Source organism: Podarcis raffonei, chromosome 7, assembly GCF_027172205.1.
Source record: "Podarcis raffonei isolate rPodRaf1 chromosome 7, rPodRaf1.pri, whole genome shotgun sequence".
In the NCBI taxonomy this organism is placed as follows: domain Eukaryota; kingdom Metazoa; phylum Chordata; class Lepidosauria; order Squamata; family Lacertidae; genus Podarcis; species Podarcis raffonei.
Genome location: NC_070608.1, coordinates 50,134,257 through 50,150,805, shown reverse-complemented (window position 1 = coordinate 50,150,805; position 16,549 = coordinate 50,134,257). Strand labels below are relative to the sequence as shown.

Here is a 16,549-nt window from a genome sequence, read left to right as displayed (position 1 = left end):
TTCATCACCATTCCACTTAGATGCGCATGCAGCTTAGCTACATCCTAAGTTTTCTTGGCATGTTATGCTTCCACATAAGAATTCTAGTATGCTGAATTTTGGCATCTTTCTTATTTTTGTCACAAATTCCACACCGTGCCCAGTCCCCAAGATTAAACAAGTAAGATTTCAGCCTTCAGGGGTTTTTTTTCAGCTTTTTGCAAAATATTCAGAAGAGATATACTGCAAGCAAAGTTTGAAGAGAGACAGGAATTGTTTTCATCATACTGGATTATAGGCAGACATCTTGTGTTCATGCCCGAGATATTTGTCATTCTCTGTGAATCAGGAGCTTTCCAACTTTTCATCTTGCACAGTTTTAAACTACAGTTTTGAACTCTACAATGCTTGGAAGTGCATTAATTTATATATGTTTGTAGCTTTGTGTTCCTCGGAGATTGGCTTTCATCAGTGAATGAACTGTTAACAAAACTTTGAATCACACAAAATGTAACACCATGAACTACTTTTGAAGTTACATGGACCTGCATGCTTCCAAAATGATTCCATTGAATAATTCTTTTTCTCTAATCTTCTGTGTGGAACATCTAGGGCTACTGCCATCATAACCTAGTTTTAAGCAAGTGCTCTGTCCTTACCGGCTTCAATAGAACTACTTCTAGATGTTGTACAGAAGAAAATTCCATTAAAATCAGAGGTCAGAAATGGAGTTTGAACTTGCTCAACGATGAAAGCTGTTGGCTTAGTGGGAGAGGTGGTTGTGCTTCACAACATCACATTCCCCCACCACTATGAAACAGCCTCCTCCCTGGAACTGCTAAACAGAGTGCCAGAAGATGGGTGTGAAATGTGGGGTGGGCCATAAATATCCTTTATGGTCTTGTATCCATTGCTAAAAGTAAGAAATGAATTACACAACTAAGTACTCCAAACATATGCCCATTACATATAGAAAATAAGTTTCCTAGTACTTCCCACTGAGGTATCAATGGTATTCACATAATAAGTGACCAGAGGGTATATTCACATATGTGGAAATAAATTAGCTACTGAAAAATAAAAACAAAAATTGACAAGAGAGGATTCAAGCCATTTTTACCACAACAAAATGGCTGCTCTCAGTGGTTTCAGTATAAATACTAGGAGGTAACGTGCTAGAACACCTTGTTCAGAATCTGCATTTGAACAGTGCAAGGAAGAATTACTATCCACAAAGACAAAGTCTCAGGAGGAGATCTCCAGCCCCCAACAAAGGGCACAATCCACCATGGAACTTTGTTGCACACCAACCTTCATTTCAGGGAAGGTTGTTCAGATCTTCTTTCAGACTCCACTAAGTAAAAGGAAGGTTGTGTTGCAGAACTACATAGACGATCACATCAGGTGTCAGTCAACCTCCATCACATTTTACCTCCCCACTATACTTATCTAGCCTATAGAGAGAGAGAGAGAGAGAGAGAGAGAGAGAGATCCCCAGTGCTTTCTGTACCTATTTGTCATTTACAGAATAAGAACGGCAGCTGCACTTTTAAAGAAATAAATAAATAAATTTCAAGTACAAGAAAATGGTTATATAAGATGGGAAGTCTATTCTCTCAGCTCTGATCAAGGCACAGTTTGGTACTTATGTAGATGTCGATCTTCAATCCGCTCTGCAAGTTCCACATCCATTTAACTTCAGTAGGACTTAAGGTCACTATATCGAATTTGGGCACTTGTAACTAGAGGCCATGGGAAAGCCAAAAAACTTACACTGTGGACAAATAGAGGACCCTAGAAAGGCTTAAAAATGGGGGGGGGGTTGATTCTGACCTGTAAAATTTCATTATATAAACATATATATTTCTAAATAAAAAACAATGGAATATCCATCCTGGCAAGGAGAAAATATAATGGAAAAATAAAGTTCTGTCACAGTTCCATCAGTCCTCTGCTGAAGCTGCTGCCATTGCAGACTTCATGCTCTCTCGCGTCGAAGTTAGTTCGCCAATCACCCATTCCAAGGCTTCTCGACCCTGTTAAAGAAGGAACAAGAGCTAAGTGCATTGACCAGATACACTGATGTTAAACTTCTAAATCTTTCCTCTGTCAGACACCAAAAGATCTCCCAAAGCAAACTGCTTTGTTGTCTTCTGAATTATGAATGTATCATAATGAATTGTGCCACTGAATTTGTACAACGAGATTATTTCATTGTAGTCCACCTTTGCTTCTGTAACAAGGAAAACCTTAAACTGAAGGATGATCTGCTTAGATAATACATTTTTCTTAGTAATAATAGGCCAACAAAGTTACAGGACTACAAGCTAGCTCTTTTGCACAGTACAAATATTAGATCTGTCTAGCAAGGCACAATTACAAGAGACTGTTGCACTTGGATCAGTGCTAGAGAGAGTTTTGACTACCCACTTTTTCCAAAGTCCAAAGCATCATTTGCTTCTTATCCCCAGAATGCCTCTGAACAACCTGAAATTTTTTCTATCACATTTCTGTGGCTTCATTACCATGGTAAGATTGCAACAGAACAGACATGAGGCCTAATACTAGCCCTTCTCCCATCAATAATATTTTCCCCCTTCAATTTCTTCCGCTTCATCCTAGCAGTGGAAAAGTTGTTACAAGTCCTAATGAACGTTATTAACGAACCTATAGTTTATGGTTTCCTTCCCATCCTGTTTACTCTCTATCATGAAACACTAAATTACCATCACTGATGCTCAGTACAGAGCAACGTGGAAGCAAGAGCACCGCTTTTGCAAGAATTCAGTTTAACTGAGCCTAAAGACCAGCTACACCCCAGCTACAGAAGGCAAACCTAAATATGAGCTTGAAACACATGCTGGGCAGTATTCAACTCAACAGTTGCACCAGTGCAAGCACTCTTGGCTGCACAATGGAACTGCTTCAATCTGCGCACCCTCTAAATATTTTTTGAGTTTGCCCTCATCCCTTCAGGGCAGATTTAGAGGGTGTGCAGGTAGGGTAAGTTCTCGTGCATGGTTAAAAGTGCTTGCGCTAGTGGAACTGAGGAGAAAACCTCAGTAAGCTCAAGTAGGGAAACTCAGCAAAAAAGTGAGAGCCTCCATAAGGCCACTTAATGGTCAGGGGTCCCCTTCACCTTCAGGTCCAGTCGTGGCTGACTCTAGGGTTGCAGCGCTTATCTCGCTTTACTGGCCGAGGGAGCCGGCGTACAGCTTCCGGGTCATGTGGCCAGCATGACTGAGCTACTTCTGGCGAACCAGAGCAGCGCACGGAAACTCCGTTTACCTTCCCGCCGGAGCGGTACCTATTTATTTACTTTCACTTTGACATGTTTTCACACATATTTGTATAGAATACTAAATAGCTTAAAGCTTAACATTTTGAGCCAAATTACTGTTAGTTTTAAGCCTGTACTACACCATGACTACCAACTTAATTTTTTTATAGATGCTTGTTTTAATTGAAACAGAACACTACTGGATTAAATGACAGTTACATAATCTTTCTGGATACAAATGTGCTCAGTTGAAATCTGTAAACCTAACAGCTCAGGTCAACATTCCTGGGAGAGAGAGAGAGAGATGGCTATATTATTTGCATTTGTTGTTTCTAAATTGTGAAAAAGCAACTAGCTTGCTCTGTCAGTGTGCAGATTTCCATGTGCACAACAGAACTAACCCCCTCTCCTTTCCCTGGCACCCCCCTAAATCTGTTCTGCTGTACCCCCAACCCTATAAAGCAGATTTGGGGAGGGCATGGGGCACGCACAGTGAAATAAGAGGGGTGTTAAGTTTCCTTCTGCAAGTGAAAATCCTTGTGCTGATGGAACAAGTTAACTGGAAGCCACCCTTAGTTTTGAAATAGAAAGTGTAATGAACCAATAGATTGAAGAAACAGCCTTTGAACTTATCTACACTGTAACCTTATACTGGGCTTCTAAGAATATCACAATATCACATTTTTCTCCAAACAATTCTAGTAATTCTAGATTCAGGTAGGTAGCCGTGTTGGTCTGATGCAGTAGAAATATATATTAAAAAAAATAATTTGTCCAGTAGCACCTTAGAGACCAACTAAATTTGTTCTTGGTATGAGCTTCCATGTGCATGCACACAAAAGCTCATACCAAGAACAAACTTATTATATATATATATATATATATATATATATATATATATATATATTTCTAGTAATTGTTACTGGATGATGGTATTGCAGTGCCCAGAATTTCCTGTAGAAAAGACTGTAGTGTGCATATGACCCAAAGCACTTGGCCAGAATTATCTGAATTTCTTCAATTATTTGTTGCTTTTGAAAACACCATTCAGTTTGAAGTGATTTCCATTCCTGGTCTCGGGTCAGAACTAATCAACTTTAACCCAATCCTTCAACTGAATGAAGTTCTGAGCATTAGAAACTGCACAAGTTGGATTTAAAAATCAAAGCATTAGATAAGAATAAAAAAGGGCCCCACTAATAACAGACATATGACATGTCAAATGAAGAAATTCACAGGATTGCTATGGGAGATAGAATAGCAATTATTGCATTGTTATAGCACCAAGTGCTTTTGATCAAGAAACCTCCATGCTATAACACTAAATACAAGTGTTGGGGCTTAAAGCATAGCACACGTACATCTTAACATATTCTAAGAAATGAAACAACAGCTTGGTTTGAGTAGATTCTAAGCACATTGGTGGGGTGAACTAGGTTGCAGCTTTTTTAAAGTAGAGAGTGGAACTGTGGATTTTTTAGGACCAAACTAGACATTTGCCTAATATGTAGCATGCATCTTAAATAATTACATTCACAGGGAGACAGATTCTTACTGGGAAGGCAACCGGTAGGGAGAGGAGGCTTATCTTTTCACCCACTCACCATAATCTGAATGGGAAAAGTCCCCATCAGACTCCCCCATGCCAGTAATTATTTCAGGAACAATGATATATACAGCTGCATGTGACACAATTGAGCAGATGTCAAGTTTGATCCAGTCTGGCCGGCGTTCCTTGGGAAGACTGGTCATTCGTTTACATAGTAACTGAGCATGTTGAACGATTTTGTTGAGTTTGAAATGACCTTAGTTAGAGTGGTCTATTGGGCTGATGACTTACTTATTTGCTTCCCATAGACATCTGGCAAGCCTTTAAAAACAAAATGCTGGACCCATAAGACCAGGGTTCTTTCTAACGTGCACGGAAATAGCAAAAACAATCTGACAGAGGATTGGTTTACTGAGTTTCTGTTGTACCATAAAATAGCATATTAGTATATGACTTGAGCAAGCATATTTCCAATTAAAGCATGCACCTTTTAATATATTTACGTACATGGTGGTAGCACACTGAACATATAGAATGAGAGTTAAGAACTGGACATAATTTCAGTGGTTACTACTTAACAAACGATTGAGAGCATAAAATTTTAAACTCTGAAACATTTCACAGGCTTAATGGTAAAACTGAAAACATACAGTGAGAGTTTACTAATTTTTTTTGTAATATATACACACACTCCAAAATTGGGAGTAGTTAAGTATTACACAACACTAAGGCATGTTTGGTAACTGTATTCTGCAGGATTTTAAGGGCAGGATCAACAGTCAAATAATCTGTTTCCAAGCTTGGCAGTCAAGCTCAAGGAACGAAAAAGGTGGTCACTGAAGTTCCTCGCAAGTCAAACAGATGCTAGCAATGCCTCTTAAAACAATGCATTTAGATAAAAACATCTGCTTTGTTATAGCAAAACTATTTATATATTAGTGTATGTTTAGGTAAAAGCCTGGATTTTAGATGTGAAAAAACGAATCATGGTTTGTTGTTCATATATTTCCCCGTGTTCCCCACTTACATGTGGAGGAAGAGAAGCTATTTCAACTTCTAGTCTGCAACAAATTGTAGTTTGCCGTAACAGGATGAGAAAACAAACTGAAATGTTCAATTAATCTTCCCCCACATTCAGGATCCAATCCTGGTTTTGCAAACAAGCAAACCACAGTTGGCGATGTTGGGGCAAAACTGCAAGTGAACACTTCTAATCTCCCCTCACAAAATGCAGGGAGGAGAGAGTGAGGCTTGTGCTCATAACAAAAATGTGCAGCCAAATGCAGCCAAAAGGTTTTGCATGATTCCTGCCTAATTAAAATAAAGTAAGACAGGAGTGCCTGGTGTGCTTTGGTCCATGGGGTCACGAAGAGTCGGAGACGACTAAACGACTAAACAAAGGGAGGCCCAGACACTAGAAATAATGCAAAGAAGAGAAAAAGCAGGACCTAATTCTCCCAAGTGCCAACTGCTGAAGTTTATGATAGTACAATGTGTTTCAGAACCGAAGTTCCTTCTTCAGGATCAATCTTGGACTTTCTGAAACAACTTACATAAATGCTGCTGCCTACCATGAGGGAGGAATGACAGTTCCAAAATGCGCTGAGCGACAATAAAGCTTAATAGCTGGCACTTTTGAAAACCAGTTTCTTCTTTTTGCATTCTTTTTGCACGGATTTTAAGCTGCCTCAAAAGCAAAAACCAACAAGGACCAAGTAAACAGGTGAAAATGTTCTAATTGTGACTTCATAAACTGCTTTCTTTTAAACAAGAACCCTTCTGTCCAAGCAGTGATGGGACTGTATTTCTACACTGATAGGCAAGAATTGCCATACTGTAGGCTAAGTCCAGCAGTAGCATGAACTAGTTAACAACCTCAAGTATTTCACCCCAAAGCATTCCATACATTGGATCAAGAGGACTGGTTGTACAGAGCTTTACCTACTTCCAAAAAACTCTGGGGCCAAGGTGCAGCAGTTCTTCTAACAGTATTCCACTTACTCAAAAGAGATTTACCAAAGAACAAAAGGTGGGCCTTATTAGTGGCCCACACATGCAGGTTCTTAAGAACTTTTTCCTGTGTCAAAGCATTAGACAGTACGGACGCCCCCCCAAATTCCAGAGTTAAAGAATAAGGGTGCTGTTCCTCTATATGCAATGTGTGTATATATACGAGGCATGCAGGCTTTCAAGTAACATGACAACAACATGCACAGATTTGCTAGAAGCTGAAATGCTGTACCAAGGTAACAAATGCTGGTATTACCACTAATTAGTACAAAATGCAGCTGTAGAAAGAGACTGCTATCTTAGAACACTGTCAGAATGTTGAATTGTCCACTCAATAGCATCCCACCCCTGGAGTAACACAGAAAAGATGTACAACTTATGACAAAAAGTTATTCCACCATCACAGTCTTGTAAATCTCAAGAGCCTACAGTAAACTGAGAGTGATATCCAACTAAGTCCAAGTAAACCTACTGAAAGTGAATGGATGTAACAGTTATGACTAAGCCTACTTTGAGTTTGACTTAGTTGAGCACCACGCTTATCAAATATTGGTAACAAGCAATTATATCACGTAAAGGTTTAACTGAGTGCCAAAGCAGGATGCTGAAAACACACAAACAGGCATCCCAGTAGAATAAGTTAGGTAAAAGCAAGCTGAGCATGCATGCTTCTGACAGATGCATCTCATCCTAGACTTGGGATCACTTGACGTGCTACCAGAACCCTATAGAGCAACTTCTGCCTAGAAAGCTGGTAGTACGCAAGTGTGAAGTGGCCCTAAGTTGAAAAGGTAAAGAGAGAGGGATCACCTGTAAGGAAACTTAGTTAAAACAGGCTGCATTATATAGCATTAAAAGAGAATGAAGAAGAAACAGTAAAGCACTTGAATGAGACCTGTAATGTATTGGTAATCTGTTGTTGTATAAGTGCAGAAGTCATGGAGGACTGAGAACAAAAATATTTGTTTAGGATTACAATACTTGAAATGCTCATTTCCCCCTTAATAATACTCTTTATAAGGCTGAGTTATTAATTTGCTGTTTTATAGTCAAATCCCAATGTACCCACGGAAGTCCCACGGAACTTAATAAAGGGTTTATTGTGTAGCATGCTGAATTGTTGCAGGCTGAGAACAGGGATGGGCCTGTCCCATTCTCTCGTAGCCCATTTCTGAGGGCCCTGTGTCAGCAGTGGGCATGGCCATGCCATGGTCTCTCTCACACCACACACAACACTCCCCTTGCCTGCCACGATTAGGTCGGAGTCACTAGGAACCTTTTTACAAACCTAACCACAGCACGGGGAGGGTGCTTTAGAGCATGGTGATGAAACAACACATGTGAAGGCAGGGTTGACCATCCCAGCTGCATTTAGGCAAGGGGGGAAATAATCTTTACTCCAACAGGATAGTTGTTTTCTAGCTGCAGGAAAGGCAAGGAGGGAGGTGAGGGCCCGAGAAAGAGGTCAGGAGTTCAGCTTCCTGTATCTTTTAATGCATGGAGTCCTTGCATATAAAATATGCTCTGGAGGGTTGAGGGAATTCCCAGAACAGGTTAATGCTGTGAACTGCACTAAAATCTATGCATGAAGAACAGTATACAAATTTAATTGATTGATTGATTGATTGGAGGGCACACAGGGAAAGGAATGGAAAGTTCCACTGCACAGCCAGAAGTCTGTGCACTAACTGAACTTCTTCACCCATAGCATTTAGGGAAACAGTTCCTTTTCATCTATCTCCTATTCTGCTACTAACAACCTATGTATGCATTTGGTTTATTATACATTGGACGTGGAATAAGTTCCCTTTCCAACACTACAAATAGGACAACTAGAACATGTGCTCACACCCACCATTTCGTACACAGTAGAAAACAAGAGACATCTGTACATAGTAAGTGTCTGGGTTATGAGGGAAAGTTCAGATATGACATCTCCTTAGTTCTCTCCTCTGCTTTCAGCACTGAAAAGAGTAAGGAAACGATTTGCCTGCTTTCCACATAAACCTATTTGTCTCAAGCAACCCACTGCGGAATCCAATAGCTAAACTGAGAAGGTATTCTGTGAACTGCAGGCTGAAAGACAGACTAATCTGATCACACAACCAGACACTATCTCCCCTACCCCCATTCTAGCTGTAAGCTGCTGTTGTCTCAGTGAGAGACAACAATCACTTTTCCTGACTTCATACCATACACAGCTTTGAATCTTAAAAAGGAAATACATGCGGACTGAGAATACACAACTGGCTCTACAGATACAAGAAAAGTCATTATCTAACCTGAAGACTTACAGTGAATTGTGTATAATCGAGAGCACCCTGGGCTTATGGGATACCAACTCTAGCATAATGCACTTAAACATTTGAGTTTTAGTTTTTAAATGAACCACCTTAAAGTTAGCAACTGTGACCTAGTAAAAGCGTGTCACACACCTACCTTTCTAGCATTAGAAGATATTGTGCTTGCCATTAAAGTTTCCAAGTAACTACTGAGGCTAACACCTTTTACTGTAATAATTGCTTCTTGCGTTAACAAAGTCCTGTAAGGGGAAAGACAGAAACTATCAGTACAAAAAGTATTCCCCCTCATCATATTTTTTTACTGAAAGTCAAAGACATTCCAACTTACTTTTCCGGGTTCTCAGGGTGTGGCGTATATACCAACCTTTCATCAACTGATATAAGATTTGTAAGTGTTATCTTAAAGGGAAAAAGAGGCGAAGTTTAATTTAACTAATCTTAGTATTATCTAGCATAATACATAAAAAAAAGACTGTCTACTTTACTTAAAGAAAATGATAAATTGCATTTTTAAAAACAACTAAGGCTGTATCCTAAGCAGACTTTCTAGGAATTAAAGTCACATTTAAAGCAGGAGTAAGGAATTTCAGGCCCATAGGCCTAGTTAGGTCACAAACCATACCCACTCCCCCACATGTGTGATGCCAGGTTTGGGACAGATAAATATGTGGCTGGCATTGGCTACCCTAGGGAGCGCCCCACCAGTGAACTCGATGTGCAGTTGGGTATAGCTCACTGTCAGCTGATGGACAGAGACAGCGAGACCCCTTGAAGTTCCAATCTCCACACTCATAAGCTGAGGGACATTGAGAGAAAGCTGCTTTGAAGTTTGGTTGCAGCTGTGGTTTGGATACAAAGCAGGCCTGAATCCATACCACAGCTACAACCAGACTTCAAAGGGGCTCTCTCAGCACCCATCAGTTGGTCAATGCTGAGAGGGAACTCCTTTGAAGCCCTCACCTGATGACATGATGATGAGGATGGTGCCAGGTGACTGACTGGTGGGCAGTCCCACCCAGCTACCAGAATTGATCCATGGGGAGTGAGGGAGATATGGATTTGGCCTGCTTTAAAACCCTGGCCTTGTACTACAAGCCTCAAGTAGCATATAGCCAGCCAAATCACACACACTTATATCCAAAGCTGCCTGTGTGTGGGAAGGATTTGCCTTTCCCTGCTCTCCCCCCCAGCAGCCCTCCTACCCTCAAATTCTGCTCCAGAGTGTTGGGGGCCCACTGGAGCAGATTTTGGGACTGCACAGAGGCAGGAGGAGGAGGAAATGGTGAAGTCCCACTGCATGAATGGAAGTCCACTCGTGCAAAGTTGGATTCTGCCCATAAAGAACTTTCGGATCCTCGAGAAATAATTTCATCAGAGAAAGTAAAGCTAGCAACCCCAGTTTCTTTAAAAAATAATAATCTAAAGTTATCTAGCGTACACAGAGAATGCTAGTCTTGGTTCCTGCTATGCCCTTACAGCAAGGTTTTCCCAACATAAGCAAGGACTGCCTCAAACAGGCAGTATGTAAAAAAACATAGCCAGCAACTCCCTGGTCCTGCCAGCAAATACAATACACAATACTTTATTACTCACATTTGTGGAGCTCAGTACCATTTTCTTTTCCACCGGATCAACTACAGAATGTTCTTTAATGTATGTCATAGTTCTACTTGTTCCCAGAATCTTTTAAAAAAAGGAAATAAAAGCAAGTACTAACACAGTAACCCAAAACGAGCAGTCAAGCAAAATATCAAAAAGGTTGATGATAAATGTATTTCTGTAAAGCATGCAGTGATAGCCCCTGTCCAAACAGTCTCATTGAGCCAGGTTCTCTAGGTTTGTTGCAACTCTTAAGGAAATTTAGCCTGAGCATTTACTATGAGAGTCATTATGTGCAATACATTCAAGAATAGAACACGTGTTTTTATTTCATAAAAAGATTCAGCCTACCACTAGCCACCGTGGTTAAAACAAACTTACCGCTTTTACAATGCTTGGCAGGCCCCATTCAGTGCTAAGTAGCCGGTGACTGTGCAACCTTCCTTGATTGTCAAGGCTTCGGTCCAAGACATCAACTCCTACCACTGAGGGGTTCATAGGATTGGGATATTTTCTCATGGCAGCTTTTATTACAGTATCCCATGGATGCCTAAGGAAAATGAAATGAAAGAGAAACAAGCAATGCATTAAGAATTCTCTGTATGCAATGCAATTTAATTAAAACTGAACATTTTGGTTTGCATTTATGGTATACAAAGCATACATTCCGAAACACAGAATTTAATATCATGTAAGAATTGGTACCTGAATTTGCATATTTTTCTCTTCCTCCCCTGTCACTTTCTTCATATTTCGTCTATTAGGTTGTTAACTACTGTAAGCAATTGGCATAAGGGTACTATATGTATAAGGTGGTAGCCAATACTGAAATTACAAGAGCAGAACAGATTTCTGCTTGCAAAAATGAGACTTCCCCTTTGTCCCCCTGCAGCAACCCTCCATACTTAAAATCTACTCCAAAGAGTTGGGAAATCCTCCAGTGCCGACGTCTGGAGAGCAAGACCTTTGAACCATAATAATAAAAATTTATTAAATTTATATACCACTCTTCAGGCAAAGATCTCAGGACAGTTCACAAACCTGTCAAGCACCTACAGTTTAAGTGACACCCCCAAATGACCAGCACAATTAGTAAGTTTCAGAATATAGTGCTATATAAACTTTGGTCAGATCAGAGATTTGCCGATCTAGCCCTCTTCAAAGGCTGCTGTCCTGAAACCCCCACCAGTCCCAACCATTTTGGCCAATGGTCAGGGAAGGTGGGAGTGACAGTCCAATAATATCTGGAGGGCACAACGTTGACTACTTCTAGTTTAGATGGCAGCTCTTTCTAGGCACAGCAGAGTGACAGATATTAAAGGCAAGAAACACCACTTTCAATTTTCAGCACTTATTTAGCACAAGTTCTCCTCTGGAGAGGAAGCATTTGACACAGCAATAGGAAATCAATTCTTACAGCTGGATCCTAGCCATGCTTACTCAGAACTGAGTCCCACTGATTTCAATAGGACACTCTCAAGCATGCTTAGAGCCATGGTATAAGTATTATGCACAATAACAAAATAAGAGAAAGAATTGTAGGTTAAATTTATAGAACATGCTTTGCATGAAAATGCTCCAAGGTTCAAAAAGCACGGGGAAAGACTCCCATCTGAAATGTTGGAGGGCCACTGCCATTCAGTGTTGAAAAAACTGAGCTAGATGGACAAATGGTCTAGCTTGGTATACACCAGCTTTCTACATTCCATGTTCCTGTGTAGCATATATCTTTCATTTCCAGAAAACATTCATTGCTTAAGTAACATTAACTCAGTGGTGAAATATTTTCAGTAAGCTAATAAGAACTTATGAAACCCAGTGACTAAGTAAAGGAAGTTAACATTGGGCTGTCCTTGTTCACAAAGATAAAGACTGAGGGAGAGAGAAAGTCATGCTTAAATTCAGAGATTATCACACTTAATTCAGTATCAGCCTGCGTAGCTCCACTGCTATCTCACACTTTTACATTAGTTTTTTTTAAAAAGAGTGTGGTGTTGCAATTTAAGCATTTACTTCATTATTGGAAAAGTGTTTTATGGCACTTTGGCTATTTGCAAGTAGCTTATGCCAACAACATCATCAGTGATCTGGTATTGCACTTAACTGCTAGAGAGTCTCAGGAGCCTTTCAAAGCCATGCTGCTAATTCAATATACTCATGCCATAGGGTCTCAACCCCTCTTTCTTTGGAAGAAGAATATGCCTTTTTTATGGCAATGCAAAAAACAAAACCCATTGAACACATCATAACCTACTTTCCACCCATTTAATTAAAAGCTATTACAGGCAGTGTCTCAGCTTGTTTTATTGCAAAATTCCAGGAAGCCACTCTCATGATGTTATTTCCTACACATCTGTACAGAGGCAAGATGTGGCAACCTCTCCTCCCATTTTCAACCACCCTTTCCTGGAGTACTAAAGAAAATTCCCTCTTAAATTGCTAGACAGAACAATTGCACCATTGCCTCCATGTCCCTCATGTCCTACAGCTCAATTTCTTAGAAGAACAAAAAGGTACAGTTCACAGCGGTCCACAATTATGCACCCCACTAGTATTCCATCATTCCTGGAAAGAGTGACAAGAAAAGTCCCATCCTTCTGCTCCAGCTTCTAGATGAGGAGTCAGAGATCATTAACCAGAGGTCAACTGAGTTTCAGAGGGCATAATAAATCAAAGATGAAGATCCCATGCCCTCATCTCCAGCTCCAAGCTGAAAAGAAAGATTGGGGCTTCCCATTTTGGTGCTCAGGTCTCTTCAGCCACCTTAAAAAAAACAAAGAAAACCCAGCCATTCTCTCTAGCTGCAGAGTAGGAGAGTGAAGATCGCTATTTGAGCCACTGGCAGCATTAATGTCCCAAGTGATCAGAGAACAGATTGTCCACACAACTGCGAAGTCCACATCTGTGAAGTCTTCTGAACTTCATCACTGTAACCACTGTAATTACTGTTATTACTGTAAGCACTGTAATAGGGACTGTAACCACACAGGGGATTGCTGATGTCCTTGCGCACAGATGCAGGGGAAGGTCAGGGACCAGCAGCCCAATCCTAATATACTGAAAGGGAGGCAAGGAGTCCTGGCAATCACCAGCTTAGCTTTGGTAACCATGACCGGCCAAAAAGTCTGAGGGCCCCTGACACTCAAAAATATTCCAAGCCCCATTAAAATGATGGAAAGCAGAACTGAAGTCTCAAGAGTAACATTTTCTGGGTAGCAGCTCTAACCCTTGAAGGAGATGAGAGTGGCAAAGGCCTACCAAGTTTCTGTCCGCAACATCCATGGCAATAGCAACATACTTTAGTTACACTGAGGTATTTTTAGAAACCAGTTCTACTCAGCAGTTTATGCAGCAAAGGCGTATTACCATGACACGACCTTGAAGAAAGGAAGTTGTCACCTTTGCCCCAGATATCACAGGCATTTGCAGGGCAGCTCAGTGCATGGAGAAACACTTATTGCTTCCCTCTCTAATAAAAAGACAGCAACAGAGCGCAGGGGCCAGCCGTCCCCAACCTGGAGTCCACCATTTGTTTCAAACTACATCAACCCAACAGTCCTCGGCCCATGTTAAAGGAAGATGTGAGTCACACAACAACATTTAAGAGACCTTAAAGGGCAGCTAAGACGACATTTTTAAAGGTCTTTCATAAGGCAGGCATTTGGGAGCAAGCGCGGGCAAACCCACGACAGACCACGTTTAAAGCCCTTTAAAGCCCTTGGTGAGGGAGCAAGCGCGTCGGGGCAGGATGCTACCGATGTCCTCGCCCGGTGACCAAAAAGCACGAGTTGTATACCAAGCGGAAACGGAGACGGGAAGAGGGGAGTTTTATTCATCTTTCCTTCCAAAGGAAGCTCCATAACTCAGCTAGAGAAGGGCTGTAGCTCACTGCCAAAGCATCTCCTTTGCACAGGCTCAACCCGCAGCATCTCCCGATGGGACAGGGAGAGACCCCTGGAGAGCCGCTGCCAGCCAGTGTAGGCAACACTGAGCTCGGAAGAACCAGCGGTTTTTCTGTCCCTCCGCTGCTGCTGTCAAGGACGGAACGCGCGCCACTCCCGTCCTCGCCTTACCCAAATTCGTGCTCCGAGCTCCAGATCTTCATCCTGTCTGTAAAAGCAGCGGCGTTAATGGCGGCTCAATGGAAAGAACCGGCTTCTCCGCCCCAAAGGAAAGGGCGGCGCTTTTCCCCGGAGGAGGGTAGGCGATGACGTCAGCCGCCTCCCACCCGCCCTTCTTCCCCGCGCCAGCCAATCGCCGCTCCTGTCCGCTGGAAAGACACCCGGCTCGCTCCCGCCTCCCTGCACCCTTCGATGCCCAGGGAAAGGACGCGTCGAGTCCGCGCGAAGACCTTGAACAGGGGACGCCCAGCTCACATTCCTCGCCAGTGACGTCAGGGCTTCGGCTCTGGAAACGCGCCGCTTCTTGCCAATTGCGTGACTCCTCGGTGGATCCAGTAGCTTTGCCTCGCGGGTTTGCAGATCCGTAGCGCCTATGCGCCGGCTGCATCAGTCGTGAGCTGAGCGTGGGATTCTAAGGCTGCCCTTGGCACGGGGTGTGTTTTGATCTTTGCCCGCACAGAAAGCAGAAGAGTAGTATCTTGTGTCGTCGTGGCCTCTGACTCTTACTGACTTCAGTCTCAGTGGGTTTAGGGTGCGAATTAAGTCAGGTCACACATTTTCACGGAATAAAATCTTCCACGTTTTCTGCAGCGCGTATTTATTAAAGGGGAAAAGGTTCGGTCCTATGCACGCATATTTAGAATGAATGATTGTCAATGTATATACATGAGATTGTACAAAGCCGCTGGCAAACGCATTGTAATATCATTCTTAAAACAAAACTAAATTCAAGTTAACTTAAGGCAGGCCTGTTACATTAGAGAAAATGAAGCAAACTGGTTTCACGACTGGCCTTGATTTCTAGGGCCATCGCTAGAATACATAGCAGAGCGCGGGAAAACCTGCCTATGGATTGTCACAGAATTAACATCTACCGATGTCAGTTCTTACACACACATAATTGGGGAGAAAATGTTACTGTATTCTATGCGATTTAAGCCCAACTACTTGACAGTAATCAAAACAGAGTCCTCGAAAATACCGAACATAGGATTATGTAACTTTATGTAACTGTTCAGTTTCTACTCCCCAATAAATGTGTTTAGGCTTGCAATTTACACCGAACTGTCTCATCACAGAGTTTCTGCGCGGGTAACGTAATGAGAGATGCAATCCGAAATCAGTAGGCAGCGACCGTGGTACTGGGACAATTTAAAATCAAATAGGATTAAAATAATTGCAGCTTCCGGCACCTTTTATTGGTGAACTCTGTTCCACTTTCCTGGATCGAGGTTATACCGGAGCCACGTGTCTCCGTCCGACTGACCTTGCAAATAAATTCCAAGGCATCACTCTTTCCCCTTCGACATATATGTTACTAATTAATACCGTCGGGGCCTACGTAAGTGTCCTAGACGCCATGTGATTTCGGAGTTCATCGACTCCTGATCCACTGGTGCCAACCTGCCTCAGCAGGCACAACCATCACCCTGTAGGCGTGTTTGCCTTGGGTACAAATACAGTGGTACCTCGGGTTAAGTACTTAATTCATTCCGGAGGTCCATTCTTAACCTGAAACTGTTCTTAACCTGAAGCACCACTTTAGCTAATGGGGCCTCCTGCTGCTGCTGCTGCTGCGCCGCCGCAGCCCGATTTCTGTTCTTATCCTGAAGCAAAGATCTTAACCTGAAGCACTATTTCTGGGTTAGCGGAGTGTGTAACCTGAAGCGTATGTAACCCGAGGTACCACTGTACCAAGCAGGGGTCG

The 16,549-nt window shown here is 42.0% G+C and overlaps 1 protein-coding gene across 4 annotated transcripts; it reads right to left on the bottom strand.

Annotated features, from left to right (window-relative positions):
- Nucleotides 1–1,871: 1,871 nt before the first annotated feature.
- On the bottom strand, nucleotides 1,872–16,125 carry PRELID3A (PRELI domain containing 3A). 4 transcript variants are annotated; one of them, XM_053396574.1, is made up of 7 exons: nucleotides 14,794–14,915; nucleotides 11,102–11,270; nucleotides 10,715–10,804; nucleotides 9,450–9,520; nucleotides 9,258–9,360; nucleotides 7,075–7,166; nucleotides 1,872–2,015 (listed from the first exon to the last, which is right to left on the bottom strand). In XM_053396574.1, exons 1-6 carry the CDS (start codon nucleotides 14,823–14,825, stop codon nucleotides 7,113–7,115), a joined length of 519 nt encoding a protein of 172 aa, XP_053252549.1. In that variant the 5' UTR covers nucleotides 14,826–14,915; the 3' UTR covers nucleotides 1,872–2,015; nucleotides 7,075–7,112. The 4 variants fall into 4 exon arrangements, with proteins under 4 accessions (XP_053252549.1, XP_053252550.1, XP_053252551.1 ...); XM_053396575.1 differs by lacking the exon at nucleotides 7,075–7,166 and adding an exon at nucleotides 11,426–11,495 and having other exon boundaries at nucleotides 14,794–14,808; XM_053396576.1 differs by lacking the exons at nucleotides 7,075–7,166; nucleotides 14,794–14,915 and adding an exon at nucleotides 16,035–16,125.
- Nucleotides 16,126–16,549: the final 424 nt, after the last annotated feature.

Bases quoted from the DNA above. Each gene is read 5' to 3' on its own strand.
- PRELID3A (XM_053396573.1), bottom strand. From the start codon at position 14,825: ATGAAGATCTGGAGCTCGGAGCACGAATTTGG. The intron at 11,271-14,793 runs GTAAGGCGAGGA...CATTTTCCTTAG, and splicing joins AGCTCGGAGCACGAATTTGG to GCATCCATGGGATACTGTAA. The intron at 9,361-9,449 runs GTAAGTTGGAAT...TTCCCCTTACAG, and splicing joins CACCCTGAGAACCCGGAAAA to GACTTTGTTAACGCAAGAAG.